General features: G+C 47.9%; 2 protein-coding genes and 1 long non-coding RNA gene across 18 annotated transcripts in view; 2 read left to right on the top strand and 1 right to left on the bottom strand.

Moving 5' to 3' along the window:
- The window catches only part of LOC127035768 (uncharacterized), a 35,674-nt gene extending 14,098 nt beyond the window's left edge, over nucleotides 1-21,576 (bottom strand). The window contains exon 1 of the long non-coding RNA XR_007769936.1: nucleotides 21,444-21,576. This is a non-coding gene — a long non-coding RNA (uncharacterized LOC127035768). The remainder of the gene's footprint in view (nucleotides 1-21,443) is intronic.
- The window catches only part of AKAP8L (A-kinase anchoring protein 8 like), a 77,588-nt gene that overhangs the window by 9,935 nt on the left and 39,777 nt on the right, over nucleotides 1-27,876 (top strand). The window contains exon 1 of one of the 5 annotated variants that reach the window (XM_050925847.1): nucleotides 22,768-22,921. The exons of 3 other annotated variants lie outside the window; for them this stretch is intronic. In XM_050925847.1, the coding sequence (XP_050781804.1) occupies nucleotides 22,768-22,921 (154 nt within the window). Of the gene's footprint in view, nucleotides 1-22,767; nucleotides 22,922-27,876 lie in introns of those variants that run through there. One more of the 5 variants, XM_050925850.1, reaches the window with a different exon arrangement.
- LOC127035679 (zinc finger protein 883-like) lies at nucleotides 14-15,830 on the top strand. Of its 12 annotated transcripts, none has more exons than XM_050925893.1 (5): nucleotides 14-160; nucleotides 1,142-1,425; nucleotides 2,569-2,645; nucleotides 3,228-3,289; nucleotides 13,732-15,830. In XM_050925893.1, exon 5 carries the CDS (start codon nucleotides 13,740-13,742, stop codon nucleotides 15,324-15,326), a length of 1,587 nt encoding a protein of 528 aa, XP_050781850.1. In that variant the 5' UTR covers nucleotides 14-160; nucleotides 1,142-1,425; nucleotides 2,569-2,645; nucleotides 3,228-3,289; nucleotides 13,732-13,739; the 3' UTR covers nucleotides 15,327-15,830. The 12 variants fall into 12 exon arrangements, with proteins under 12 accessions (XP_050781850.1, XP_050781846.1, XP_050781848.1 ...); XM_050925889.1 differs by having other exon boundaries at nucleotides 13,729-15,830; XM_050925891.1 differs by having other exon boundaries at nucleotides 2,569-2,785.

Here is a 27,876-nt window from a genome sequence, read left to right as displayed (position 1 = left end):
TTTACATGGCAGAGATTTGTAAACCTGTTAAACCTTCCTAAATAAATAGTTAGAGAAGATTGTGAGGGTCCGAGGAGGGAACATCTGTCCCTACAGTGGTGCTGCCATCAAAGGGCCTGGAAGAAGCTCTGTTCAGCACCTTGGAGTCTACAGGCAGAAGGTAAATTTCTTCCCACCAAGACACTTGTCAGGGTTCCCTCCCCACTCTGAACTCGGGGGTACAGATGTGGGGACCCGCATGAAAAACCCCTTAAGCTTATTTCTACCAGCATAGGTTTAAACCTTCCCCAAGGCACAAATTCCGTCCTTTCCCTTGGTATCGCTGCCACCACCAAGTGATTTAAACAAACATTCAGGGAGAGCCACTTGGAGCCCTACCTCCCTCAAAATATCCCCCCAAGTTTCTACACCCCCTTTCCTGGGGAGGCTTGAGAATAATATCCTAACCAATTGGTTACAAAGTGAGCACAGATCAACCCCTGTGGGTCCTAAGGACACTTAAGAACCTGATTATTTTTATCCTTTTTTTATATATATAAATTAAATAAACGTCTTTGAAAAACAATCATCTCTATAAAATCAGGATGGAAGATAACTTACAGGATAATCAGATTCAAAACACAGAGGATTTCCCCTCTAGGCAAAACTTTAAAGTTACAAAAACAGGGATAAACCTACCTCTTAGCACAGGGAAAATTCACAAGCTAAAACAAAAGATAATCTAATGCATTTCCTTGCTATTACTTACTGTTTCTGCAATATTGGATGCTTTGTTCAGATATGGCTTAGGGAGATGTATTTTCCCTGTCCTGGTTCCTTGCTGACCCGGAGAGAACAAAGGAGCACAAAACAAAGAACTTTCAAATCTGTAGGGGAAGGAACTTCTCCCCTTATTGGTCCTTTTAGTGAGGTGCCAGCCGGGTTATCTGAGTTTCTTAACCCTTTACAGGTAAAGGAGGGATTAACCCTTTACAGGGTAAGGAGGTATTTTATGCTACCCTTAGCTGTATGTTTATGACAACACTAATGCAGTCACCCTGAGGAAGTGCTTAATCTACCTCCGCTTCCCCCTCCACACAAGAATGGGGCTAATCCCTGAGGTCACTGAGCAAACTATCCTTCTGGGAATTGTCACTTACAGGGTCTCTCCTTGGCCAGGAAACTCGCAGCACTTGGAACCCTGTCCCTGGAAGCACAGCACTGTTCCTCACATGCAGAAAAGGAAATTGGAACGAATGTGGATTTGTCCCTATTCCACAGCTAGCAGGGAAGAGTGCACCAAACGGTAGAGCACAAGTTAGAGGTGCAGGGATCCCAAACTCACAAGACTCAACGCTCCTCTTATCAACCCATGCCACCTACCTGCAGAAATCAAGAAAGCTTCCAACGCCTCCATCTCCAGACAGGAGTGCACAACCTTTCCTGGTAAGTGCCCAGAACACATCCCTCAGGTAAGGAGGACAGTGCAGATCCTGGATCTAAAACCAGACAGAAAAATATCACAGACTAATACAAAGCCCTTATATCTGAGTGAGCCCCTAAGTCACCAGTCTCCCTGATGTTGTAGAAGAGCTTGGGGGTGGGGATCTGCCACTCAGTGGATTTCCCGGGGGAGAGGTGTCTGGGATCCACCACTTAGCGGATCTCTCTCTAGGAGGCCAGAAGAATCTCTGTAAAGCGCTGCTCTCGGTCTGTTTCCAACTGAAAGACCATGGAAACCTGGCCAGTAAACACCTGTCAGAGATGCTGTCTGTCTATCTGGTCCTGCCTCAGTACAGGGGGCTGGACATGGTGAATTCTCAAAGTCCTTTCAGCCTGACATTGTTCTTGATCCTGAATTATAGCAGTCTTCAGGACAAGGAAAGTCCTAGACTCCTCAGGACAATGGGGCCATTCAGATAATGTCTGTTATATAATAAACCACAGGACTTTCCCATGGCTTCAGTTTATATTGTATTATTAAAAGCTATAGTGCATTGTCCTCATCTTTGGCTGGGAGGGAGCATGGGCATTAATAGCAGGGATAAGGAAGAGACAAGAGAAAACAGAGGGCAAATCAATATCTTAGATATATGTATACTAATGCGAGAAGTATGGGGAATAAGAAGGAAGAACTTGAAATGCTAGTTAATAAACACAACTGTGACATAGCTGGCATCATAGAGACTTGGTGGGATAATACGTATGAGTGGAAGGGTACAGCTTGCTCTGGAAGGACAGGCAGGGAAAAAAGGCAAGAGATGTTGCCTTATATATTTAAAATGTATACACTTGGACTGAGTTTGTGATGTTAGTAGGAGACAGACCTTTTGAAAGTCTCTGGGTAAGGATAAAGGGTTAAAAAAACACGGGTGATGTCATGGTACGGGTCTACTACAGACCACCTAAGCAGGAAGAAGAGGTGGATGAGGCTTTTTTAAACAACTAACAAAATCATCCAAAGCACAGGACTTGGTAATTTTGGGAGACTTCAACTACCCAGACATCTCAGGGGGTGGGGGGAACACAGCAGGGCACAGATTATCCAACAAGTTCTTAGAATGTATTGGAGACAATTTTTTATTTCAGAAGATGGAGAAATCTATCAGGAGAGAAGCTGTTCCAGATTTGATTTTGACCCATATAGAGGAACTGGTTGAGAATTTGTAAGTGGAAGATAGCTTGGGTGAAAGTGATCATGAAATGGCAGAGTTCGTGATTCTAACGAATGGTAGGATGGAAAACAGCACAATAAAGATAATGGATTTCAAGAAGGCAGACTTCAGCAAACTCAGGGAATTGATAGGTAAGATCCCATGGGAAGCAAGTCTAAGGGGAAAAACAGTTCAAGAGCGTTGGTTGATTTTCAGAGAGACGTTATTAAGGGCACAAGAGCAAACTATCCCACTGTGTAGGAAAGATGGGAAGTGTGGCAAGAGACCACCCTTGCTTAACCAGCAGATCTTCAATGACCTGAAACACAAGAGTCCTACAAAAAGTGGAAACTAGGTCAAATTACAAACGGTGAATATAAACAAATACTGCAAGTATGTAGGCCAAGGCACAACATGAGATTCAACTAGCTAATAACAAGTAAAGGGTAACAAGAAAACATTCTACAAATACATTAGAAGCAAGAGGAAGATCAAGGACAGGGTAGGCCCATTGCTCAATGAGGTGGTGGTGGGGGGAGACAATAACTGAACATGTGGAAATGGCAGAAGTGCTAAATGACTTTTTTGTTTCAGTTTTCAGCAGGAAGGTTGGTGGTGATTGGACATCTAACATAGGGAATGCCAGTGAAAATGAGGTAGGATCACAGGCTAAATTAGGGAAAGAACAAGTTAAAAATTACTTAATCAAGTTAGATGTCTTCAAGTCACCAGTGCCTGATTGAAATACATCCTAGAATACTCAAAGAGCTGACTGCAGAGAGATCAGAGCCACTAGCAATTATCTTCGAAAAGTCATGGAAGAGGGGTGAGATTTCAGAGGACTGGAAAAGGGCAAATCTAGTCCCAATCTATAAAAAGGGAAATAGGGTCAACCTGGAACATTACAGACCAATCAGCTCAACATCAGTACAGTAACTCCTCATTTAATGTTGTCCCGCTTCACATTGTTTCAGTGTTACATCCTGCTCAATTAGGGAACATGCTCATTTAAAGTTGTGCAATGTTCCCTTATAACGTCGTTTGGCTGCCTGCTTATAAGATTCTGTGGAAGAGGAGCGACTGTACAAGAGAGCATTGCACAAGTTCCGCTTCTCCACTCCTCCCCTTCCCTCCCAGAAAGTCCTAAGCACCACCAAACAGCTGTTTGGTAGCACTTAAGACTTTGGGGGGGAAGGGGAGGGATATGGCGTGCTCCGCATAGGAGGTGGAGTGGGGGTTGGGAAGAGGCGGGCCTGGAGCATTCCCAGCAAAGTCTGAGCCTGTTCTTCTCTGGGGAAGCTGAGGCTGCTGCTGCAAAAGTGCTTCCTAGTGTCCTTGCCTGCAGCGGGCTGTGCCTGTGTGGGGTAAGCCGGTGCACTTCCCAACCACAGTACAGTACTGTACAGTATAGAATGCCTTTTGTCTGCCCCCAAAAAATTTTCCTTGGAACCTAACCCCCCGCATTTATATTAATATTATGGGGAAAATTGGATTCATTTCACATTGTTTCGCTTAAAGTTGCATTTTTCAGGAACATAACTACAATGTTAAGGGAGGAGTTACTGTTCCTGGAAAGATAATGGAGCAAATAAACAATCATTTGCAAAACACCTAGAAGATAACGTGGTAAGCAACAGTCAGTATGGGTTTGTCAAGAACAAATCATGTGAAGCCAATCTAATAGCGTTCTTTGACAGGTTTACAAGCCTTGTGATTAGGGGGAAAGTGTAGATGTGGTATATCTTGACTTTAGTAAGGCTTCTGATACTGTCTCACGTGACCTTCTCATAAACAAACTAGGGAAATACAACCTAGATCAGTGGTCCCCAAACTTTTTACTTCAAACTCCCCTCTTACCGCTGTCCACATCTCTGCCCCCCGCCCCCACACACACACAGCTGGGCGTTGGGGCTGAGGCTGGAAGCAGGGCCACAAGCGGAGCCCTGGCTAGGGGCAGAGCTGTGGCCGAGCCAGGGGGTGAGGCCAGGACTGCAGCTGTGGGCAGAGCCATGGCCATGGCCATGGCCATGGCTGGGGGGCAGGGCCAGGACGAAAGCCACAGCTGTGGCTGGAGCAGAGCTGGGGGCAGAGCGAGGCTTGGTGGCATTTCCTCACTGTTCCCCTTGGGGCTGTCCCTGGACCCTGCCGCACCCCCATGAATGTTCCCCTTCTTCCCTCCCCCCAGGAGCATGCCCCACAATTTGGGGACCACTGATCTAAAGGAAGGTTACCTTAACCAAGCTGCCCCATAGCAGCGGAGGGCAGAGCTGCAGTATAGGGGCACAGAATGATTGCTGTCCTTTATCATTAAAACCAAGTGCTATATGGAAGAGTTAGCAGGAAAGTTGCACCAAGCACTAAGCCCCCAGCAGTGTGTCACCTGCAGCATGGTTCTTGTTTTGTTCCCTACACTGCAACAGAAGCCCAAACAAAATAAACATGCCTGCATCATGCCCTAGCGTTTCCCACTAAAGCAACTTCCCAGCATCTTCAACTTCATGCACAACACCTCTCCATATCAGTCCTGCTACCAGTGGGTCTTGTGGGCCTACTAAAAAACTCAGAGGACTAAGGAGCCCATCTCTGCCACCCAGCCTTCCTGGGGGCTCCCAGCCCCAACCAGTTATGATTATTTTCCCTACCACAATTCTGGGACTGAGTCAAAGGGTAAAAGGTGATTTGTGAATGGCACCCAACAAGTCAACCTCCCCACTACACAACGCTCCTCCTTCCCACAATCTGTTCTCTCCCTCTTCAAAGAACCATCCCAGCCCCCAAAATAGTTCCTCCAATTCTCTTTCCCTGTGGAAAACCAATTCCTGCCACCACACAATATACTCCAAAAATCAGTTCCCACACTCCCACCCCCCACAACAGAATAGCCTCTCCTTCCCAACAGCCAATGATCGCCATGATCAGTTCTGTCTCCCCCTCCCATAGGACACCAGTTGTCACAAGTCTTGCAATATTTGGTGCTTTTCCCCCCAGAGCCCCAGGTTCTGGAGTCACAAGACTGAGTGAGAACAGCAACACCCTTTATTTAAAAAAAAAAGATGAGGCCTCAAACTAGGTCAACCTAGAACTTAGGTCAATCTAGCTACATCGCCCAGGGCTGTGAGAAATTTTGCACTCTGTGGGACATAGTTAGATCAACCTAACAGCCACTGTAGACTCAGGTAGGTCGGAAGAATTCTGTCATTGACCTTGCTACTGGCTCTTAAGTGTGGTGATGGAGAAACTCCTTCCATTGTTGTTCTGTCTACATTACAGCAGCAGGGGTGCAGTGCTTGTACTATAGACACACCCTAAGTCTTCAGCTCTTCATGTTGTGGACTAATGCTTAGAAATGTGACCCAAGTGTAACCTTAAAGGCTCAAAAGCAGAGAAAATGAAGCCAAAAATGTATTACTTAATCATGATTTTTCAACCAGAAGCATGTGGTTTTTTGAGGTCTGATTCATAATTTTTGAACATGTGGGGTTGTCAACACTGCAATCTCCCCTTCCCCAAACTCAAATCTCTGGATTCATCAATTCTGACCCCTGCTCCCTAGATCAGTGCTCCCACATTCAGTGTTGTCTCCCTCCCTCCCCCAAAACAAGAGCACGTCAAGGTGGATGAGATAATATCTTTTATTGGACTAACTTCTGTAGTTGAAACAGACAAGCTTTGGAGCTTTCGCAGAGCTCTTGTTCAGACCTGGGAAAGGTGCTCAGGGCAGGTCTACAATGAAAACATATGTCATAAGAACAGCCGTACTGGGTCAGACCAAACGTCTGTCTAGCCCAGTATCTGTGTACCGACAGTGGCCAATGTCGGGTGCCCCAGAGGGAGTGAAACTAACAGGCAATGATCAAGTGATCTCTCTCCTGCCATCCATCTCCATCCTCTGACGAACAGAGGCTAGGGACACCATTCTTTACCCATCCTGGCTAATAGCCATTTATGGACTTCACCACCATGAATTTATCAGTTCTCTTTTAAACACTGCCATAGTCCTAGCCTTCACAACCTCCTCAGGTAAGGAGTTCCACAAGTTGACTGTGTGCTGCATGAAGAACAACTTCCTTTTATTTGTTTTAAACCTGCTGCCCATTAATTTCATTTGGTGACACCTAGTTCTTGTATTATGGGAATAAGTAAATAACTTTTCCTTATGCACTTTCTCAAAATCGCTCATGATTTTATATATCTCTATCATATCCCCCCTTAGTCTCCTCTTTTCCAAGCTGAAGAGTCCTAGCCTCTTTAATCTTTCCTCATATGGGACCCTCTCCAAACCCCTAATCATTTTAATTGCCTTTTCTGAACCTTTTCTTCATGCTAGAATATCTTTTTTTGAGGTCAGGAGACCACATCTGTACACAGTATTCGAGATGTGGGCATACCGTGGATTTATATAAGGGCAATAATATATTCTCTGTCTTATTCTCTATCTCCTTTTTAATGATTCCTAACATCCTGTTTGCTTTTTTGACCGCCTCTGCGCACTGCATGGACATCTTCAGAGAACTATCCATGATGACTCCAAGATCTTTTTCCTGACTCATTGTAGCTAAATTAGCCCCCATCATATTGTATGTATAGTTGGGGTTATTTTTTCCAGTGTGCATTACTTTACATTTATCCACATTAAATTTCATTTGCCATTTTGTTGCCCAATCACTTAGTTTTGTGAGATCTTTTTGAAGTTCTTCACAATCTGCTTTGGTCTTAACTATCTTGAGTAGTTTAGTATCATCTGCAAACTTTGCCACCTCACTGTTTACCCCTTTCTCCAGATCATTTATGAATAAATTGAATAGGATTGGTCCTAGAACTGACCCTTGGGGAACAGCAGTAGTTACCCCTCTCCATTCTGAGAATTTACCTTTAATTCCTACCCTTTGTTCCCTGTCTTTTAACCAGTTCTCAATCCATGAAAGGACCTTCCCTTTTATCCCATGACAGCTTAATTTACTTAAGAGCCTTTGGTGAGGGACCTTGTCAAAGGCTTTCTGGAAATCCAAGTACACTATGTCCACTGGATCCCCCTTGTCCACATGTTTGTTGACCCCTTCAGAGAACTCTAATAGATTAGTAAGACACAATTTCCCTTTACGGAAACTGTGTTGACTATTGCTCAACAATTTGTTTTTCTATGTGTCTGACAATTTTATTGTTAACTATTGTTTCGACTAATTTGCCCGGTACCAACATTAGACTTACCAGTCTGTAATTGCCGGGATCACCTCTAGAGCCCTTTTTAAATATTGGTGTTACATTAGCTAACTTCCAGTCATTGGGTACCGAAGCTGATTTAAAGGACAGGTTACAAATCTTAGTTAATAGTTCCGCAACTTCACATTTGAGTTCTTTCAGAACTCTTGGGTGAATGCTATTGGGTCCCGGTGACTTGTTAATGTTGAGTTTATCAATTAATTCCAAAACCACCTCTAGTGACACTTCAATCTGTGACAGTTCCTCAGATTTGCCACCTACAAAAGCCAGCTCAGGTTTGGGAATCTCCCTAACATCCTCAGCCGTGAAGGCTGAAGCAAAGAATCCATTTAGTTTCTCCGCTATGACTTTATCGTCTTTAAGCGCTCCTTTTGTATTTCGATCGTCAAGGGGCCCCACTGGTTGTTTAGCAGGCTTCCTGCTTCTGATGTACTTAAAAAACATTGTGTTATTACCTTTGGAGTTTTTGGCTAGCCGTTCTTCAGACTCCTCTTTGGCTTTTCTTATTACACTCTTGCACTTAAGCTGGCAGTGTTTATGCTCCTTCCTATTTGCCGTACTAGGATTTGACTTCCACTTTTTAAAGGAAGTCTTTTTATCTCTCACTGTTACTTTTACATGGTTGTTAAGCCACGGTGGCTCTTTTTTAGTTCTTTTACTATGTTTCTTAATTTGGGGTATACATTAAAGTTGGGCTTCTATTATGGTGTCTTTAAAAAGCACCCATGCAGCTTGCAGGGATTTCACTTTGGTCACTGTACCTTTTAACGTTTGTTTAACTAACCCCCTCATTTTTGTGTAGTTCCCCATTTTGAAATGAAATGCCACAATGTTGGGCTGTTGAGATGTTTTTCCCACCACAGGGATGTTAAATGTTGTTATATTATGGTCACTATTTGCAAGCGGTCCTGCTATAGTTACCTCTTGGACCAGCTCCTGCGCTCCACTCAGGATTAAATCTAGAGTTGCCTCTCCCCTTGTGGGTTCTCGTACCAGCTGCTCCATGAAGCAGTCATTTAAAGTATCAAGAAATTTTATCTCTGCATTTCATCCTGAAGTGAAATATTCCCAGTCAATATGGGGATAATTGAAATCCCTCACTATTATTGGGTTCTTAATTTTGATAGCCTCTCTAATTTCCCTTAGCATTTCATCATCACTATTACTGTCCTGGCCAGGTGGTCGATAATAGATCCCTAATGTTATATTCTTATTAGAGCATGACATTTCTATCCATAGAGATTCTGTGGAACATGTGGATTCGCTTAAGATTTTTACTTCATTTGAATCTACATTTTCTTTCACATATAGTGCTACTCCTCCCTCTGCACAACCTGTTCTGTCCTTCTGATATATTTTGTACCCTGGAATTGATTGCTCTCAGTCCACTAGGTTTCTGTGATGCCTATTATATGAATATCCTCCTTTATCACAAGGCACTCTAGTTCACTCATTTTATTATTTAGACTTCTAGCATTTGTGTACAAGCACTTTAAAAACTTGTCCCTGTTTATTTGTCTGCCCTTTTCTGATGTGCCAGATTCTTTTTTATGTGACTGTTTATCATCTGATCTGGTCCTTACATTATCCTCTTCTGTCCTCTGCTCCTGACTATAACCTGGAGATTTTCTATCATCAGACTCTCCCCTAAGAGAAGTCTGTGTCCGATCCACATGCTCCTCTGCAGCAGTCGGCTTTCCACCATCTCCTAGTTTAAAAACTGTTCTACAACCTTTTTAATGTTTAGTGCCAGCAGTCTGGTTCCACTTTGGTTTAGGTGGAGCCCATCTCTCCTGTATAGGCTCCCCCCATCCCCAAAGTTTCCCCAGTTCCTAATGAACGTAAACCCCTCCTGTCTACACCATCATCTCATCCACGCATTGAGACTCTTAAGCTCTGCCTGCCGCCCTGGCCCTGGCATAGCTCTCTCTCTCTCAAGGGTGTGAAAGATCCTCCCCTGAGAGATCTGTGCACAGGTTTCCCTTGAGGATGAGGACTGAGAGGTCAGATACTTTGTGAAAAGTGCTCACCCGTGGGAGACAGGGTGTTCTTGTCTTTTATCATTTGTCTGTGGGAGTTCATTTGAGAGTGTAGTGTCTGTCTGGTTTCACCCACATGGCTGTTATTGGGGCAGTTAGCGCACAGCCCACCCTCATCTGCTTTGTCCCTCGCCACCATGCAAGTGGCCCAGACACCACAACTTGTTCCCATCTCTTGACCAGAGGCTAGGACATTGCAGGCAGGGGCAGGTGTGAGGCATCCAGCACCCAGATCTGTGTAAAGGAGAATCCCTTCCAAGACTCTAGCCAGCAGCTGCATCAGCAGGGACTTTTAAGCACTGATGCCATCACAGGGACTGCTCCAGTTCTAGATATTCTCATCCCTAAAGCTGCTGGCTTTAGACTCTTCCCTCATGCCCTCACTCTACCTGCTCCTCTCAATGCTCCTTGCCCCTTAGTTCACTCCTGCCTGCCTTAGTGCCTTCCTCAGCCAGCCACCCCCACCCTGTCATACATTTAATGTCGATAAATAAAAATAGAGCAAAAAATACCCAATACTGCATTATAACCTAACTAACCCTATTTATACTCCAAGGTATTTGGAGAACAATTGTGCTAGGTGATCCAGTCTCAGTTTGGGGTCTCTAAGCAAGACACAAAACATCATGGTACTAACTTGATATTAGCAAACCATCACTCTGATCGTATTCAAGATCACTTCCCTTAATGAGCTTCCTGTTGTTTGTTTAGGCTCTGATTCTACCAAGATTTATGCAAATACTCAATTTTCAGCCTACATGGTGTGGGAAGTTTTGGCAGGATCTGGGTCTTCACTTGTAAGCTCTCCAGAGCACAGACTATCTCAACAGCTGCCAACTTTGGTACCGCTCCATGTGCAACATTTTATAAAAGTTATGTCATATATTAAATTCCACCTTAATGCTGAATCCCTACAATTTTTAACTATGTATTTGTCATGTAAGACAGGAGAGAGAGGACACATTTCCTGAGCATAGTATCTGCTTTTATTTTTAAAAATATTTCTAGTCTTTGTGGCTGGGAGAAAAGCTGGATTCCCCTCCACCCCCTTACGGAATGAGAAATGCTGCAGTGGGGAAGGCGTAACTAAATGGTTTTGGGGAGTGGGAGGGAACACCCAACAACAGCCCTGACCTCTAAATGCTTCCTAAAGCCATCTTTTTTAAAAGTTACCCACACATTCCAAAATCAATAGATTATTTAAAAAACCTTGTTATTCTTAAATAACAACATCCTGGGGTTCTTTTACTTGCTTCCCTAAGCCTTTAGGGGGTCATGTTTTGACATTGGTGACTTCTGTTGCTCTTCTTCAAGCCCCAGCTCCTGGAGTCCAGTGATCACAGAGAAATCTCAGCTTTTACTTTAACCAAAGCAAGTGTCTGGCCCTGGCATTTGCTGAGAAGCGCTGGAGAACCAGTCCTATGTGCACCCTTAAAGGCTCAGGCAGCAAGGGAAAGCCCCTAGTATTGCTATGTGATAAAGCGGTGGGATGGCTGGCCCGGGCTGTGATGGGAAAACGCCCCATGATGTCCTGCAGGAACAGGGAACATGGATTGGCCCGGCCCGCCACACAGCTGGGAACAGGAGCGATACAACCACAGAGCGGCTGAGTCCTCCAGCAGCTAGAGAGGCTCAGAAGTGCCCTGTGCGGGGGCGGGGGGGGGAGCATGTTAATGAGAACTTTCATCCGAACTGGGGCCAGGCTGAGGGGCTCCCTGCACAGGGTGAATTGGGGGCTACACCTCCAACCCAGCCAGCCCCAGGGCAGTGAGGGGGGATGCACTGCCCTGCAGGGACCCCAACCCAGCTGCCCCCAGGGCAGCATGAGGGCATGCCCTGCAGGGACCCCCAACCCAGCCAGGCTTAGGGCAGTGAGGGGGTTGCACTGCCCTACAGGGACCACCCCCAACCCAGCTAGCATGGGGGTTGCACTGCCCTGCAGCACCAGGGGTGATGTGAGGGTGCACAGCCTAGCTAGGTCCCACAACTCAGCCAACTCCAAGGCAGCGTGGGGGAAATGTACAGTTCAGCAGGGCTATCCTATGCAACCCAATCAGCTAGCTGTATGAGAATGGCAGCTGCGCGGGGGGATGCACAGCCCAGTAGGGTTACCCCACCACAACCCAGCCAACTCCAGGGCCACAATGGGAGGAATATGCATAGTCCAGCAGGGCTCCTAATCTAGTTGTGGGGGTGCACAGCCCAGCAGCCTGTCACCCCATTCTGCCTGTCACCCCATTCTGCCTTATAAGCCAGTCAGCCAGCTCGCTCCATGGCAGCCCGGGGAGAGGTAATATTGAAACAAGATCAAGAATAAACTTTCCCCTGATACCTTTGTTAAAATCCACCCAGTGACACTTGGGAGGAAAGGGGAACTGCAAAACATAATATTTGTGGGGGGGGGGGGGGACTAGAAAGAGGAATTTGCAAGAAAGTTTTGCTCTTGAACCTTTAAGAGCACTCATGTTACAGGTGTTCTGCGACTTGTAATACCTATGGCTCATGTGTTGACAGGCTGAGAGAAGGGCCTGCTCAGATTAGAAGGCTATAAAAGAAAGCCAAGTCACTGTGGTAATGGGAGAAGGAGTTCTTTTATGGGGTGAACTTGGGGGGAGCAGCTCTGGCTTTATCAATCCCACCTGGATTTTTGGTGGTAGTCCCTCGCTTCAACTGTGCTCTCTGTTTTACTTCAGCTGCTCATCGGCTCTCCTTGTCTCTCCCCTCCAGACATGTTTGGGCAACACAGTGCTTGGTCTGTTTTGTGTAGGAGGTTCAAATCACTCCTCCATCAGCAGGGGTACAGTTGTGCCTCAGTTTCCCCCTTCAGTGACTATTGTTATCCCCAGTTACAAGTATTCAAAAACTGTCAGCTTTTCTCCCTCCCCCCCCCCCCATACCATGAGTGACTTAAAAAACATGAGATTTAAGAAAACAAACCTAGGTTTATCTTCCTTCTTGGTTTTGAACCTTCAGGCTGCACACAAGCAGTTTACAAGCAGTTCTTTGCAGCCAGCCATGAGCACAGGAAACCTCTCTGAAGAATTAAAGCTGAGATTCTCATGCAGTCTCTTAATTCCAGCCAGGAGGGCTTTAAGGTAGACACGAAATGTCACACAATAGATGTCACTGGAGTTGGCAATATTGTGTGTCTCTCTCTCTCTCTCACACATACACCCACCCACGCTACAGTTCCAAAATAGCTTGACGTCCCAGGTCCTGGTTTTATTCATGGCCCAGAATATTCCAATACTTGGCATAGGACACCCTCTTCCAGTTCCAGCCACACTTTATCCTTATGCTACTAGACCACAGTCTGCAGACAGTCCAGCCTCCCTTGGATCACAGCTGACCTTCCACCTCTCAGCTACAGAGGCTCCCCTTAGCCCTCCCACTGGTCTCTGATGACAGCCCTTTCACTTCACTGAGCTGCAGAGAACTGTTAGCTTTCTCATCAGTGTATGGTCATAGTTCCAGGCAGCTTCCTTCTCCAAGCTCTTGCCAGAAAAGACCTAACAGCCACAGCTACTCACCCCATAAAAGATTCCTTTCTCAAATGCCAAGCTGCTGTAGCAGTAATATCTGTCTAATCCCAGCAGGCCTTGCTTTCTGCCTACCATGACTGGGGCCTAGGCCCAACAATTCCCAGAATGCCTGGCTTTAAAGAGATAGAGGTCCTGTAATAAGCATGCCCTTAAAGGGCCAGTACTCTCTGTCAGTAAACCTTTTTTGCAAATTCCCCTTTCCATTTTTTCCCCCAAAAAATTCTTGTGATGCAGTTCCTCTTTCCTCCCAACCCACAGGGCAAATGAGTGATTGCATGGATTCTCTTATTTCAGCAGATGGGATCATGAGTGAGAAGGAGGCGGAGAGCCCTCTGCAGGGAGGTCCTGAGGAAGGGGCTAAACCCAAAGGGAACATCACCCAGGAAGTCGGCTCAGACAGTCCTGGCGGGTCGGAGTTGCTGGGGGGAAACGACAGAGAGCAGCAGCTACTGGGCAGATCCCCCCTCTGGGGGAGAGGGCTCCAATCCAAAGAGAAACGCTACAACTGCACTGACTGTAACAAGAGCTTCAGCCAGAGCTCCCACCTTATCCGGCACCAGGGCACCCACACGGGCGAGCGCCCCTACAAGTGCTCTGACTGTGGGAAGAGTTTCACCCAGAACTCCAACCTTGCCCAGCACCAGCGGGTACACACAGGCGAGCGCCCCTACCAGTGCCTCGACTGCGACAAAAGCTTCACCCAGAGCTCCCACCTGACGGAGCACCAGCGTGTGCACCAGGGTGTCAAGCCCTACAAGTGCACCAACTGCAACAAGAGCTTCAGCCAGAGCTCCCACCTCCTGCGGCACCAGGGCACCCACACGGGTGAGCGTCCCTACAAGTGCCCTGACTGCGGGAAGAGCTTCAGCCAAAACTCCAACCTGGTGCAGCACCAGCGCATCCACACGGGTGAGCGTCCCTACAAGTGTGGAGAGTGTGGGAAGAGCTTCAGCTGGAGCTCCAACCTCATTGAGCACCAGCGCGTGCACACGGGCGAGCGGCCAGACAAGTGCCTCGACTGTGGGAAGACCTTCACCCGCAGCTCTGCGCTCATCCAACACCGACGCATCCACAAGGGGCTGAGGCCCTACAAGTGCACGCAGTGTGGGAAGAGCTTCAACAAGAGCTCCCACCTCATCCGTCACCAGGGCACCCATGCCGCTGGAGAGCTGCCCTGCACATGCACCAGTTGTGGGAAGAGCTTTACCCGGAGCATCCAGCAGAGGCCACGGCCACACCACTGTGCTGAGTGTGAGACACGCTTCTCTCGCATTGCTGGCAGCCAGCTACGAGCTGATGTGGCAGTGAAGCCCTACAAGTGCGGGGAGTGTGGTAGGAGCTTCGGGCGTAGCTCGTACCTGGTGCAGCACCAGCGCATCCACACGGGCGACAGACCCTACAAGTGTGGGGACTGCGGGAAGGGCTTTGGGGTCAGTGCCCACCTCACCCGACACCAGCTCAGCCATGCAGGTGACCGGTCGTACCGATGTCCCCAGTGTGGAAAGACCTTTGGAGAGAGCACAAAGCTGCTGAGCCATGCGGGTGAGCGTCCCTACCAATGCCCTGACTGCGAGAAGAGCTTCTGCAAAAGTTCCCACCTGGTCAGCCACCAGCGCACCCACACCGGAGAGCGGCCCTACCGCTGCACCATCTGTGGCAAGAGCTTCTGCCAGAGCTCCCACCTCATCCGGCACCAGGGCACCCACACGGGGGAGCGCCCCTACAAGTGCTCCAACTGCGGGAAGAGCTTCACCCAGAGCTCCAACCTTGCCCAACACCAGCGCATCCACACAGGGGAGCGCCCCTACCAGTGCACTGATTGCGGGAAGAGCTTCAGTTGGAGCTCCAACCTCATAGAGCACCAGAGAACCCACCTAGCACAGAAACCCTGAACATGGGGCGGGCCAACGTGTCTGTTTGCTGAGCAAGCTCCCAACGCTGCAGTAAACAGCATGGGGCCAGCAGGACACTTAATGGGAGAAATTACTGAGTGTACAATGCCAAAGACTAGAAACCCTCCTTCACACTGCCAGAGGCGGCTGCCCGTCCCAGCCTCGCCTGTTGCAAGATCCGGGAGATGATGCCACTTGCCACAGGAGCTAAGGAACCTGTAATAAGGCAAGTCTAAAGGGATCTAACATATGCATTCTTTCAACCTCATATGGACAGGCTGTCTACATAGACTGGCAGACAGAATGCAGGTCATTTCAGTCCCATGGGCAGCTCCCTAGCATTTGTTCCTTCTTTTTGTCTATTCTGGCCAGACTCCGTCCCAGGATTTTAATTCCTGTTGGCTACCTAGATTCTATTCCCATTTTTTAAAATTTGCTTTTAATACTGTATTTCCTGTTGTATTGCAGTCTCTCTCCATATGAAATAAAACCTGCTCCAGCATACCCATTTTCCATCCTAGTGTCCCATTTCAGATGCTGTGTCTTATAATAGTTGTGTGTCTGTCTAGCCTGCAGCTGTGATTTATTATGGGTTCTCCGATCGGTGTTCCCACAAAAGTTTTTCTTGTGATCATTGAAGATGCAGCTGCTCTTTTCAGGGGGCAATATTTAGTCTAAGATCCCATGGCATTTGCTCATAGACTGGCTTTACAGCTGTTTCCATCCCACCTTGTCAAGACTAGAATGTTCTTAAAATTTCCTCCATTTCATAGATTCTAAGGCCAGAAGGGACCATTGTGATCATCTAATCTGACCTCCTGTTTAACACAAGCCATACAATTTCCCTGAAATAATTCTTCCAGCACAGCTTTTAGAAAAACATCCAGTCTTGATTTAAAAATCATCAGTGATGGAGAATCTACCACAACCCATGATAAACTGTTAATTTTCTCTCTCTCTCTCAAAAATTAATGCATTATTTCCAGTCTGAATTTGTCTTGCTTGAAGTACCAGACATTGGATGGTGTTAGACCTTTCTCTGATAGATTGTAGAGCCCATTAATAAAAAGTTTCCCATATAGGTACTTATAGATTGTAATCAAGTCACCCCTTAACCTTCTCTTTGTTAAGCAAAATAGATAGACTCAAGGAGTGCAATCACTATAAGGCAGTGGTTCTCTTAACTTTTGTGCCGGTGGCATCTTCCACATAGCAAACTTCGGAGTGCGACCCCACTTATAAATTAAAAACACCTTTTTAATATATTTAACACCATTATAAATACTGGAGGCAAAGTGGGGTTTGGGGTGGAGGCTAACAGCTCGTGACCCCCATGTAATAATCTTGCGACCCCCTGAGGGGTCCTGAACCCAGTTTGAGAACCCCTGCTATAAGGCATGTTTTCTAATCCTTTAATCATTCTTGTGGTTCTTCTTTGAACCCTTTCCAGTTTGTCAATATCCTTCTTGAATTGTGGGCACCTGAACTGGACATGGTATTCCTGTAGTTTTTGCAGTGATGGATGGTGACAGGCATTAGCATTTTAATTACTGTGTCATCTAAACCTGAAGCCAGTGTACACTGGTGCTGCCACTATTGGAGGTGCACTGGAAGTAGTAACCAACTCATGTTAAGAAAACAATCATAGAAATGTAGGGATGGAAAGGACCTCTGCAGGTCATCTGGTCCAGCTGCCCATGCTGAGGCAGGATTAAGTGTACTTAGACCAACCCAGGAGGTGTTTGTCTAACCTTTTCTTAAAAACTCATAACCTTCCTCAGTAACCTGTTCATAGAATCATAGAATATCAGGGTTGGAAGAGACCTCAGGAGGTCATCTAGTCCAACTCCCTCAAAGTAGGACCAATCCTCAGCTAAATCATCCCAGCCAGGGCTTTGTCAAGTCTGACCTTAAAAACCAGCAAGGAAGGAGATTCCACCACCTCCCTAGGTAACTCATTCCAGTGCTTCACCACCCTCCTTCCTAATATCCAACCTAAACCTCCCCTACTGCAACTTGAGACCATTACTCCTTGTTCTGTCATCTGGTATTGAGAACAGTCTAGATCCAGCCTCTTTGGAACCCCCTTTCAGGTAGTTGAAAGCAGCTATCAAATCCCGCCTTATTCTTCTCTCTTGCAGACTAAACAATCCCAGTTCCCTCAGCCTCTCCTCATAACTCATGTGCTCCAGCCCCCTAATCATTTTTTGTACTTGAAGTTAGAACATTTTGCTTTCTAGCTAATCTTAATCTCCGTTGCTGCAGATTAACCTGATTCCTTCTTGTCCTACCCTTGGTGCTCATGGAAAACAGATGACATTGTCCTCTTCATAAGATTTTATATATTTGAAGACCGTTGTTGTGTTCCCCCTCAGTCTTCTCTAGACTAAACATGCCCAATTCTTTCAACCTTTCCTCACAGGTTATATTTTCTAATGCTCTGATCATTTTTGTTGCTCTCTGGTCTCTCCAATTTGTCTACTTCTAAAGACTGTACAGAGTACACCAACTGAGACCTCACAAGGGTCAGACAGAATGGAGCAATTGGCTCCCACGTCTTATATATAACATTCCTACTAATAGACCCCAGAATGACATTGGTCTTTTTTGCAATAGCAGCGCATTCTTCACCCATAATCATTGATTAAAAGTCTCCAAGTGGTAGAGAATCCACCCTATCCGGGGGTTAGTTATTCTAATAGTTAATTCACCTCCCAATTAGACATTTGCATTTTATTTCTAGCATGAATTGGATAGCTTTAGCTCCCAGCTACTGCATTTCAGTCTGCCCTCTTCTGTCAGAAATATCCCCTGCGATGTGCTTATAGACTGTGATCAGGTCACCCTTACCTTTGATAAGTTACATAAAGTGAGCTCCTTCAGTCTCTCACTTTTCACCTTCTTCCTCCTACGCAACGTCCCTCTGCTTATACGTGAGCTTTCTGAGGGTATGTCTTCACTCAAGCCAACTCCTCTGGAGTTAAGCTAGCTTGAGTGAGAGCAGCTACTGTATGAAATAAAATTGGGAGCTGCAGAGTGATTGGATTAGTGCAGAGGGATTGGGTAGGTCTATATGGGAGCTGGAGGTGTAATTTCAAGCTCAAGTAGACATACCCACACTAATTCATGGTAAAAATAGCAATATACAGTAACTCCTCATTTAATGTAGTTATGTTCCTGAAAAATGTGACTTTATGTGGAATGATATTAAGTGAATCCAATTTCCCAATAAGAATTAATGTAAATGGGGGGGGTTAGGTTCCAGGGAAATTTTTTTCACCAGACAAAAGATATTATATACATATACAGTATAAATTTTAAACAAACAATTTAATATTGTACACAGCAATGCATGAGTGTGAAGCTTGGTTGAGGTGGTGGAGCAAGAGGGTGGAATATTTCCCAGAGAGTGCCTTGCTGCTAAATGATGAACTAGCACCTGGCTGAGCCCTCAAGGGTTAATAGGCTGCTGTTAATGTAGCCTCACATTCTAAAAGGCAGCATGGACTGAGGCAGGAGGAAGGAAACACAATAGATGCAGGGCAGTGGCCGCAAACCCTTCCAGGCAAAAACTGAACATGATGATGAGCCCACGCTCTCCAGCTGGAGTGCCCCACTCCTTCCTCCTGACAGTATATGCACAGCTTCACAGATGCTGACTTTCCAAAGTGCTGGGGGGTGCGAGATGTGCATTGCCCCTTTATGTATACTGACCCCACTTCAAGTATACTGCTCTTTTAAGCAGATCAGACAGGAAGCAACAGCTTCCTCCTTTCTGTCCCTGAGCCGTGTCACCCTGTGCGTTGTGGAGAGGGGCGCACGGGGGGAGGGGGGCGCAGGAGCAGGGGGACATCCTGATATCAGTACCCCTGTTTCTCCCTTCCCCAGCAAGCCAGAAACTCCCGGGAGCATCTCCAAGGGAGAGGGCACAGCAGTTGGGGGAGGGACAGCTGAACTGCTGCTGGACAGTTGTGGAGCCACATACCTTACAGGGAATTTAGGGGAGCTGATGCGGGGTGGGAGGAGGGAGGCTGCCGTCCCACCCTGGTTCTAATCCCCCCAAGCAATGGACAAAGGAGGCAGCTGCTAAACAATGTTATAAGGGGGAGTACTGCACAACTTTAAACATGCATGTTCCCTAATTGATCAGCAACGAAACTATGTTAACTGAGATGACTTTAAGTGAGGAGTTACTGTAGCTGCACCTACTGAGGCTCTGGGGGAAGCCCACCCACAACCAACAGCCCCTTCCTAGCATAAGGAGAAGAGCTACCAGACCCAGGTTTCAACTGAATGTGGGAGACAACAAATGAAAAAACAGGGACAGGAGCGAGGGTCACAGAGTCAAAAGCAGGGCTCCAGAGGATGACACCAAGAAGAGAACGCTGGACAGCACCCACTGCTTCTTAAGGCATCCAGGGAACCAGTGGATATGGCCCAGAGGAAGTCTGCCCAGAGATGTGACTTCAGGGACAATCGGAAATAGGTCCCACAGTAACAGGCCACTTGCACATCTAGCTTTCTCCTCCTGGTATGGCCGACGCCAGGAGGAGGTTGATGTGAGGAGGTCTCACGACTTTGTGGGGCCACAGGTGGGGTATGCTTATATCAGGAGATGAGGGGGGAAAGTATGATTAGAATGTGAGGAGGAGGTTCTGGGAGAGACAGAAAAGGGGCTGCAACCTGCAAATCTAGGTAGATGTTTGCCAGGATCTTCCCCTCAACGCAGAAGGAGCAGGTGTCAGGGGAGGTGGTGAACCACATGTGCTCAGGGCTCTGTGAAAGAGCTGCCAACTAATATGCCAGGTGGGCAGCGGGACCAGGATGGAATGCAGACTGGCCAACTGGCATTCCTCACCTTCCATGGGTGGTAGGAGGTCCCGGCTGTTGGGACAAGAGACGAGGGTAAGGAAGTGATGGGTGTGGAGCAGCTGTTTCCTGGGCGCAGTTCACAGGTCTCACAGGCTGCTGAGGTGATGCAGCCAGGGAGGCTTCCAGGGACAGGGGCCTGATGGTGAGCTCTGGAGGGCCAGAAATGAGGGGTGGACAGAGAGCACCCTCCCATAGGGCCCGGTCAAGGAAAGCATGAGAGACAGGTAGTAAGGCTGCCCTCACCTGGAGCATACACTGGGGGATGCGAGGGGTGGAGCCCAGGGGTCTAGCCAGTCCCTCTGATTATAGTCTCCTGGATCTCCAATACTGGTGATACTAGTCAGGACCAACCTCCAGTGCACCGAGGGGGACTGCACCACCTGTTATAAGGTAAGTCTAAGGGGGTCTAACTTATGCATTCTTTCAACCTCATACAGGCAGGCTGTCTACATAGACACTGACAGACAGAATGCAGGAGGAAGGTGTGTGCCAAGCAGCGTAGCTGCAGCTGCACAGGCACGGGTCTGGTTAGCCACCTCAAGTACAATCCCATCTGAAACCTTGGGTATGTATGTAGGGCAGCTAAACTGTCCTGCTATAGCTACACTGCTGTTTTTACCATGCTCAATCAGAGCAAGAGTTGCCACCTGCCCAGGATTGTCCATTTTTTGAAATAGCTGTCCTGGGAAATCTGTACGTCTTCCCAAGACATTAAAAGCAGCAACGAGTCCTGTGGCACCTTATAGACTAACAGATGTTTTGGAGCATGAGCTTTCGTGGTGAATACCCACTTCGTCAGATGCATGTGCATCTGATGAAGTGGGTATTCACCCACAAAAGCTCATGCTCATGCTCCAAAACGAAAGCTCATGCTCCAAAACGTCTGTTAGTCTATAAGGTGCCACAGGACTCGTTGCTGCTTTTACAGATCCAGACTAACACGGCTACCCCTCTGATACTTGTTCCCAAGACACTGAAAGTCCTGTTTTTTGTCACTCTTGTTCCCTGACTCTTGGCCTGCCTTTCCCTTTGGGTTACCCCTCTGAACAAGGAGCCACCCTTGGTTTGGTCTCCGGATGAGTCTCTGCCCTGTGGGTGGGAGGGAGCATGGCCCACCTCAGAACGGGCAGGTGGGCATTGCCTGTGGGGAAGGCCAAGGCCCAGGCTAAGGAGACACAGGCATTCTCAGACCTAGAATGAGGGGGGATAAAGGCCCATTGATGGCTCGGCAGGGGAACGTGGTACTGGGCCCAGGTATGTGGGGCCCACAGCTGGCTTGGCAGGGGAAAGTGGAGGTAGGTCTGGGCCAGCAGAGCCTATCAATGGCTTGGTGAGGGAAAGTACGTCTGGGTTTCGGTATGTGGGGCCCAATGATAGCTTTGTGGAGGGAAGAGGAGCCACAGCCTGGACTGCAGGACCCACGTCTGACTTTGCAGGGGAACAGGTGGCAGGGCCCCACTCAGCAAGGCCCATTGATGGCCAAGTGGGGGAAGATGGCTCCGTAGCCTGGACCCAGGCTGCTCCTCAGCACACTGCCAGCTGCATATGAAGTGCAGAGAGCGGCACCGAGCCTCCCCTGGCCCGCTGTGGTCAGGGCCAGCTCCAGGTTTTCTGCCACCCCAAGTGGCCAAACAAACAAAAAGCCCTGGCAGCGCGATTGTGCCACTCCACTCTTTGGCAGCAGGTCCTTCGCTCTGAGAGAGACTGAGGGATCTGCCGCCAAATTCCCTCAAAAGACCCGGACATACCACCCCTTGGTACTGGCCGCCCCAAGCACCTGCTTTTTTAGCTGGTGCCTGGAGCCGGCTCTGGCTGTGGTGCCCTCCCCAGCACAGCCCAGTCCCTGTTCGTGGCGTGCAGCTGCCGCGCTGGAGATCCTGCCCCAGCTCCAGGGCAGACACCTCAGTGCTCAGCTGTTGAATGTTCCGCTAACTCCGCTGTGTCCCACCCCGTAGGGTCAGGCGCCGCCACCCTCGGGGCCGGCCTGGGCTCGACCAGGTTCCAGCCGGCTGCGCTCCACAGCTCGGGAACCCGGCTCAGGCCTCGGGCAGCCTCGTGGGGCGAGCACCTGGGGGTAGTGCCCGGCGCCGGGAGAACGCGCCAGGTAGCCCGACACGAAGGCTTTGACAGCTGCATTGCCCCATGTGCCTGCAGAGGCACCGTAGGCTAGCCAGCCTGGGCTGAGACCTCGCCCTAAGAAGGGGCCATGCATGGCCTCCCCGCTGTGTACACCCAAGCCAACCTAGCCTGCCTACTTCTGACCAACCAGAGAGCAGGATATCGCCTTGACTCTGCCTCGTGATCGACAGTTCTCTTACCCAATCCCCCCTCCTTGCCTTGGCGTCTAATGACTGACAAATATCTTGACCAATGAGCTGTTAAAATCTTTTCGATTGACGTTCATGTCCACCTTTCGCCGTTGAAGCGGCTCTTGATTTACATCTCTCTAGCCTATGGAAAGTGAGAGTGATTTTGATTGATGGCTTTGTTCTTCTAACGGCAACAGAGCCCGGCGGGAAATTTCCCCAGTGGGAGGAGAATAGGGCGGGCGTGGCAGCCCCGGCCACCAATGACTTGCGGGAGGGCGGAGCAGCGCGTCCAATGCGGTCGGGAGGCGGGGCTGGGCAGCGGCCGTTGCCGTCTGTCGCAGGAGGCAGCCGCGGGCTGGTGGTGGGTGTGTGAGGTGAGAGCGGGACGTGGAGCTGCTGTCATGAGCTACTCAGGTGAGGCTGCGGGGGCCGGGCCCTCGGGGAGCGGGTCGGCTGGGTGCAAGATGGCGGCGGCCCCCGTTTGTGAGGGGGGGGTCGGCGCTGCCCCTCCTCTCCTGTCCCTCACGGCGGCCTCGGGGCCTACTCCGAGCTCTCTCCCCCGCGCCCGGCGGAGGGTTGGCCCAGTCGCTCGCTCCTTACTGCGCGCTGCCCCCTCCGTGGGGCCGGGGTGACGGTGGAAGGGGCCTGACCGTCACTTTCCACCCGCCTCGTGAGCATCGGGCTCGTGGGGGTCGTCGGGCGGGTTCTGACCCCGACCCATAGCCCTGCAGGGGGTCTGCCGCCGCCGCCGCCACTGACCGGGACCCCTGCCGCCTGGCACAGGGCCTGAGGGGATTGGAGCCGGCACTGATCCTGAGACACTACCGCAAACATGGCCTGGGCACCGGGGGTGGGGCTGGCCCTGATCCCGATCCCCTGCTGCATGCCATGCCGTGGCCTTTGGTGCCACTGCCCCCCCCCCCACTGTACTGCATGGCACAGTACGGGGGTTGGCACGGGCCCTATGGGGGGAGGGGCCCTGACCCCCTGCTGCATGGCACAGCGCTGGCTGTGAGCCTCTGGTGCATGGCATAGTATGGGCCTGCAGGGGGACAGGTATGGAGTCTGGTGGGGTGCTGGTGCAGAACCCGTTCCCCTACCGTACAGCGTGGGGCCTGGTGGGGCACTGACCCCATACCCCTACTGCACAGCATTACAGGGGGCCTGTTACTCACCACACAGTGTGTTATGGAGCTTGGTGGGGGTGTGTCTGGCACTGACACACACCCCATACATACCTCAGCTGCATTGTGAAGTACTGTGTGGGCAGAGCTGGCACTCACCAGTCCACACACACCACATAACAGAATTGCCTGGGGCCTGCCAGGGGCATGGGGGATCAACCACTGACGCCCCTCACATACACCATCACCCATCTTGCATTACATGGATTTTGGACATATGGGAAGATATACAAGGGGTGGGGGACAGAGACACACCCACACCATTGCACAGGCTCTGGTGGGATTTAATAACCCAGAGGAGGCATTGGAAGTACTACTCTGCCATACATAACATTGAGTGGGCCTCTGGTGAGTGGATATAATAACTAGAGGAGGAGCTGACATGCTTTTCCCTGTATGTAGCATTGAAGGAGGGGGAAACCCTGCACTGGTGGTAATCTCTGTCAGTTGTGAGTTATGGAGACAGTGAGAATAAAGGTGGAATTGATTATACCTTTACCTTACCATCACTTCGGTGGATGGAGGAAGAAATTTACACTGCTTCCTCGCATACTCACCATTGCTTGAAGGAGTGGGGAATTAAAAGGGTGGAGAAGGTGATGGTGCTATCTTCTCTCCTTTCTCCCTCACACAGGCTTTGAAGGGTGTGTAATAAACAAAGAAGTTGGTACCAATATCCCTGGCTGATGAGCTGGAGGATGTGGGGGGCAATAAGCAGGATAAAGCTGGCATAGATTCCTCCTTTCCCCCTGCATCTTTCAACTGATGAGCTCGGGAGAGAGAAATTGAGATTTATACCCAGCCAGGGTGACAAGGCACATGGGATTCTGCATATGAGAGGGGCATCAGTCCCTGCTTCTCCTATCCTCTGTTGAAACAAAGGAAAGGATAGCTCAAGATTGTGTAGTTGAAGTTGTCTTGTACAGAGTCTCAGGGATTAGGCTGGGAGCCCAGAATTTATAGCTTTGCTACTTTTTGCTGCAGGTTTGAGATTTTTTTTTCTTCTTCCTCAGTGTGGTTGCAATTAACTGCCCTTATGTGCTGGGTTACATGTTTTGTATTAAATAAAATGAGAGAGGTTAAGGGATGGCAGGGAAAGTACTAACCTTAGTGATGTAGGGTCTGTAACACAGAACTCAGACTCAATAATACTGTACTGCTAAAAGACTATTAATCTAGTTATGAAATTTGCCTTATTCTGATGTACTCAGTTGTATTTGGAATGTTCAAAATGTTGCCTTCCAGTTCTGCAATTTTGGACAAATTAATATTATAATTGGGTTTGTAACGCCTGCATTGCCTGACACTTTTGTGTCTAAATATAAGGGGTTCGCCTTGATCAGTGGTGACAATCTCTCACTTATACCCATACCTCAACTGTGCACTGTGATAGCTGGCCACCAGATTTCTCCCTTTCTTCCCCAAGGTGGCAGCCTGTTCAGTGCTGTGCATGTATAGCAACGATTCTCAAACTTAGGGTCATGGAACTGCTTTCGTTTTCTACAGACTCTAAGGCTTAATGTAAAAACTGTTTCCATTTGTTATGGTTTTGAAGGACCTTCCGTATACAAATTGCTCCAGTTATTCAGTTTAATCTATTTTATAGGGGAAAGTTGTACTTTCTTATGTAAAATGTTATGAACAAATTTTGCTTGATGTATTTTTAAATATGAAATAATTGACTGTAAAAACTTATTTCAGTCTACATAATATAACTAGAGGGTCATAGAATTTGTTGCTTCTGTATGTCAGGCTCATAACATGCACCTCCAGCTCATTGTATCCCTCTTTCTCCCCCACGAGTTCCCTGAATGCCACCCTCGCATCCCCCTCTATTTTAGTCTCTGCAACCCACCCTCAAACTGGGGGTTCTGTGTGTGTACCCCTGCCTCTGTTGCTCTGGGTGCCCTCCCCTCTCCACCATATGCGAAGGAACTTGATTTGGGGGGTCATCAGTGGATAAAAAATTAAGAATCCCTATTTAGTATGGTAAAGAGCTTTGATGTGGTGTGTATTGGAAGGAACTATAGAATTTTTGCTTGTCTGTTATACAGTTTGTAGAGAGAGTCTTTTATATTTGTGCTTTCATGTAGAAATAGGGTAAAAATGATGTGACGCATGTAGCCCTCCTCAAAACAAGAATTCATTTTATATTGGTAGATGAAGGTTTTCAGGATGTACTCCTTGACTGCAATCTTGTAGGCTGTTGCAAATATTAAAAGCTAATTAATCTGCACTTGACAGGAATCTAGTAAATGGTTTGACTACTAATAGATTTGAAACTTGAACAAAAATATATTGCTGGACACTTTCTCAGTTTTCATTTTGTTGGAATTTGAAGCATTAATCTGAGATGTGTTAATGCTTGTATGGATTATAGGATTACTTTGTAAGGAGGAGGTGGGGGTAGGAGTAGAACATAGTAATGATTCAATATACATATATTTTTATCATTGTTCGCCTAGAAAACACATTTAGGTGGTGACACGTAGAGGGGTTACCGTGTTAGTCTGGATGTGTAAAAAGCGACAGAGTCCTGTGGCACCTTATAGACTAACAAGTGTATTGGAGCATAAGCTTTCATGGGTGAATATCTACTTCGTCAGATGCATGTGGTAGAAATTTCCAGAGGCAGGTATAAATATGCAGGCAAGAATCAGTCTAGAGATAATGAGGTTAGTTCAGTCAGGGAAGATGAGGCCCTCTTCTAGCAGTTGAGGTGTGAACACCAAGGGAGGAGAAACTGCTTTTGTGGTTGACTAGCCATTCACAGTCTTTGTTTAATCCTGAACTGATGGTGTCAAATTTGCAAATGAACTGAAGTTCATCAGTTTCTCTTTGAAGTCTGGTACTGAAGTTTTTTTTGCTATAGGATGGCCACCTTAAGGTCTGCTATAGTGTGTCCAGGGAGGTTGAAGTGTTCTCCTACAGGTTTTTGTATATTGCCATTCTTGATATCTGACTTGTGTCCATTTATCCTTTTACTTAGGGATTGTCCAGTTTGGACGATGTACGTAACAGTGGGGCATTGCTGGCACATGATGGTGTATGTTACGTTGGTGGACATGCAGGTGAATGAACCAGTGATGTTATGGCTGATCTGGTTAGGTCCTGTGATGGTGTCGCTGGTGTAAATATGTGGGCAGAGTTGGCATCGAGGTTTGTTGCATGGATTGGTTCCTGAGCTAGAGTTACTATGATGCAGTGTGTGGTTGCTGGTGAGAATATGCTTAAGATTGGCAGGTTGTCTGTGACCGAGGATTGGCCTGCCTCCCAAGGCCTGTGAAAGCAACGGATCGCTGTCCAGGATTGATTGTAGATCACTGATGTTGCGTTGGAGAGGTTTTAGCTGAGGACAGTAGATGAGGGCCAGTGGAGTTCTGTTGGTTTCTTTCTTGGGCTTGTCTTGCAGCAGGAGGTTTCTGGGTATACATCTGGCTCTGTTGATCTGTTTCCTTATTTCCTCGTGCGGATATTGTAGTTTTGAGAATGCTTGGTGAAGATCTTATAGGTGTCAGTTACTATCTGAGGGGTTGGAGCAAATGCATTTATACCTCAATGCTTGGCTGTAGATGATGGATCATGTGGTATGTCTGCGATGGAAGCTGGAGGCATGAAAGTAGGCATAGTGGTCAGTAGGTTTTCAGTGTAGGGTGGGTGGTGTTAACGTGACTGTCACTTATTTGTTCCATGGTGTCTAGGAAGTGGACCTCCCGTGTATATTTGTCCAGGCTGAGGTTGATGGTGGGGTGGAAGCTGTTGAAATCATGGTGGAATTCTTCCAGAGTCTCCTTCCCATGGCTCCAGATGATGAAGAAGTCATCAATGTAGCGTAGGTAGAGAAAGGGTGTGAGTTGATGAGAGCTGAGGAAGCATTGTTCCAGGTCAGCCATAAAAACATTGACATATTGTGGGGCCATGTGGGTGCCCATAGCAGTGCCAGTGGTCTGGAGGTATATATATTGCACCAAATTTGAAATAATTGAGTCACAGAGCTCAGCAACCAATTGTGCTGTGGCATCATCAGGGATACTGTTCCTTACAGCTTGTATTCCATCTGTATGGGGGATGTTTGTGTGGAGAGCCTCCACATCCATGGTGGCTAGGATGGTGTTTTCTGGAAGATCACCAATGCATTGTAGTTTTCTCAGGAAATCAGTGGTGTCACGGAGATAGCTGGGAGCG

This window comes from Gopherus flavomarginatus, chromosome 16 (assembly GCF_025201925.1).
Source record: "Gopherus flavomarginatus isolate rGopFla2 chromosome 16, rGopFla2.mat.asm, whole genome shotgun sequence".
Lineage (NCBI taxonomy): Eukaryota > Metazoa > Chordata > Testudines > Testudinidae > Gopherus > Gopherus flavomarginatus.
Note: the sequence above shows the minus strand (reverse complement) of the source record. Positions and strands in the feature narration are given on the sequence as shown.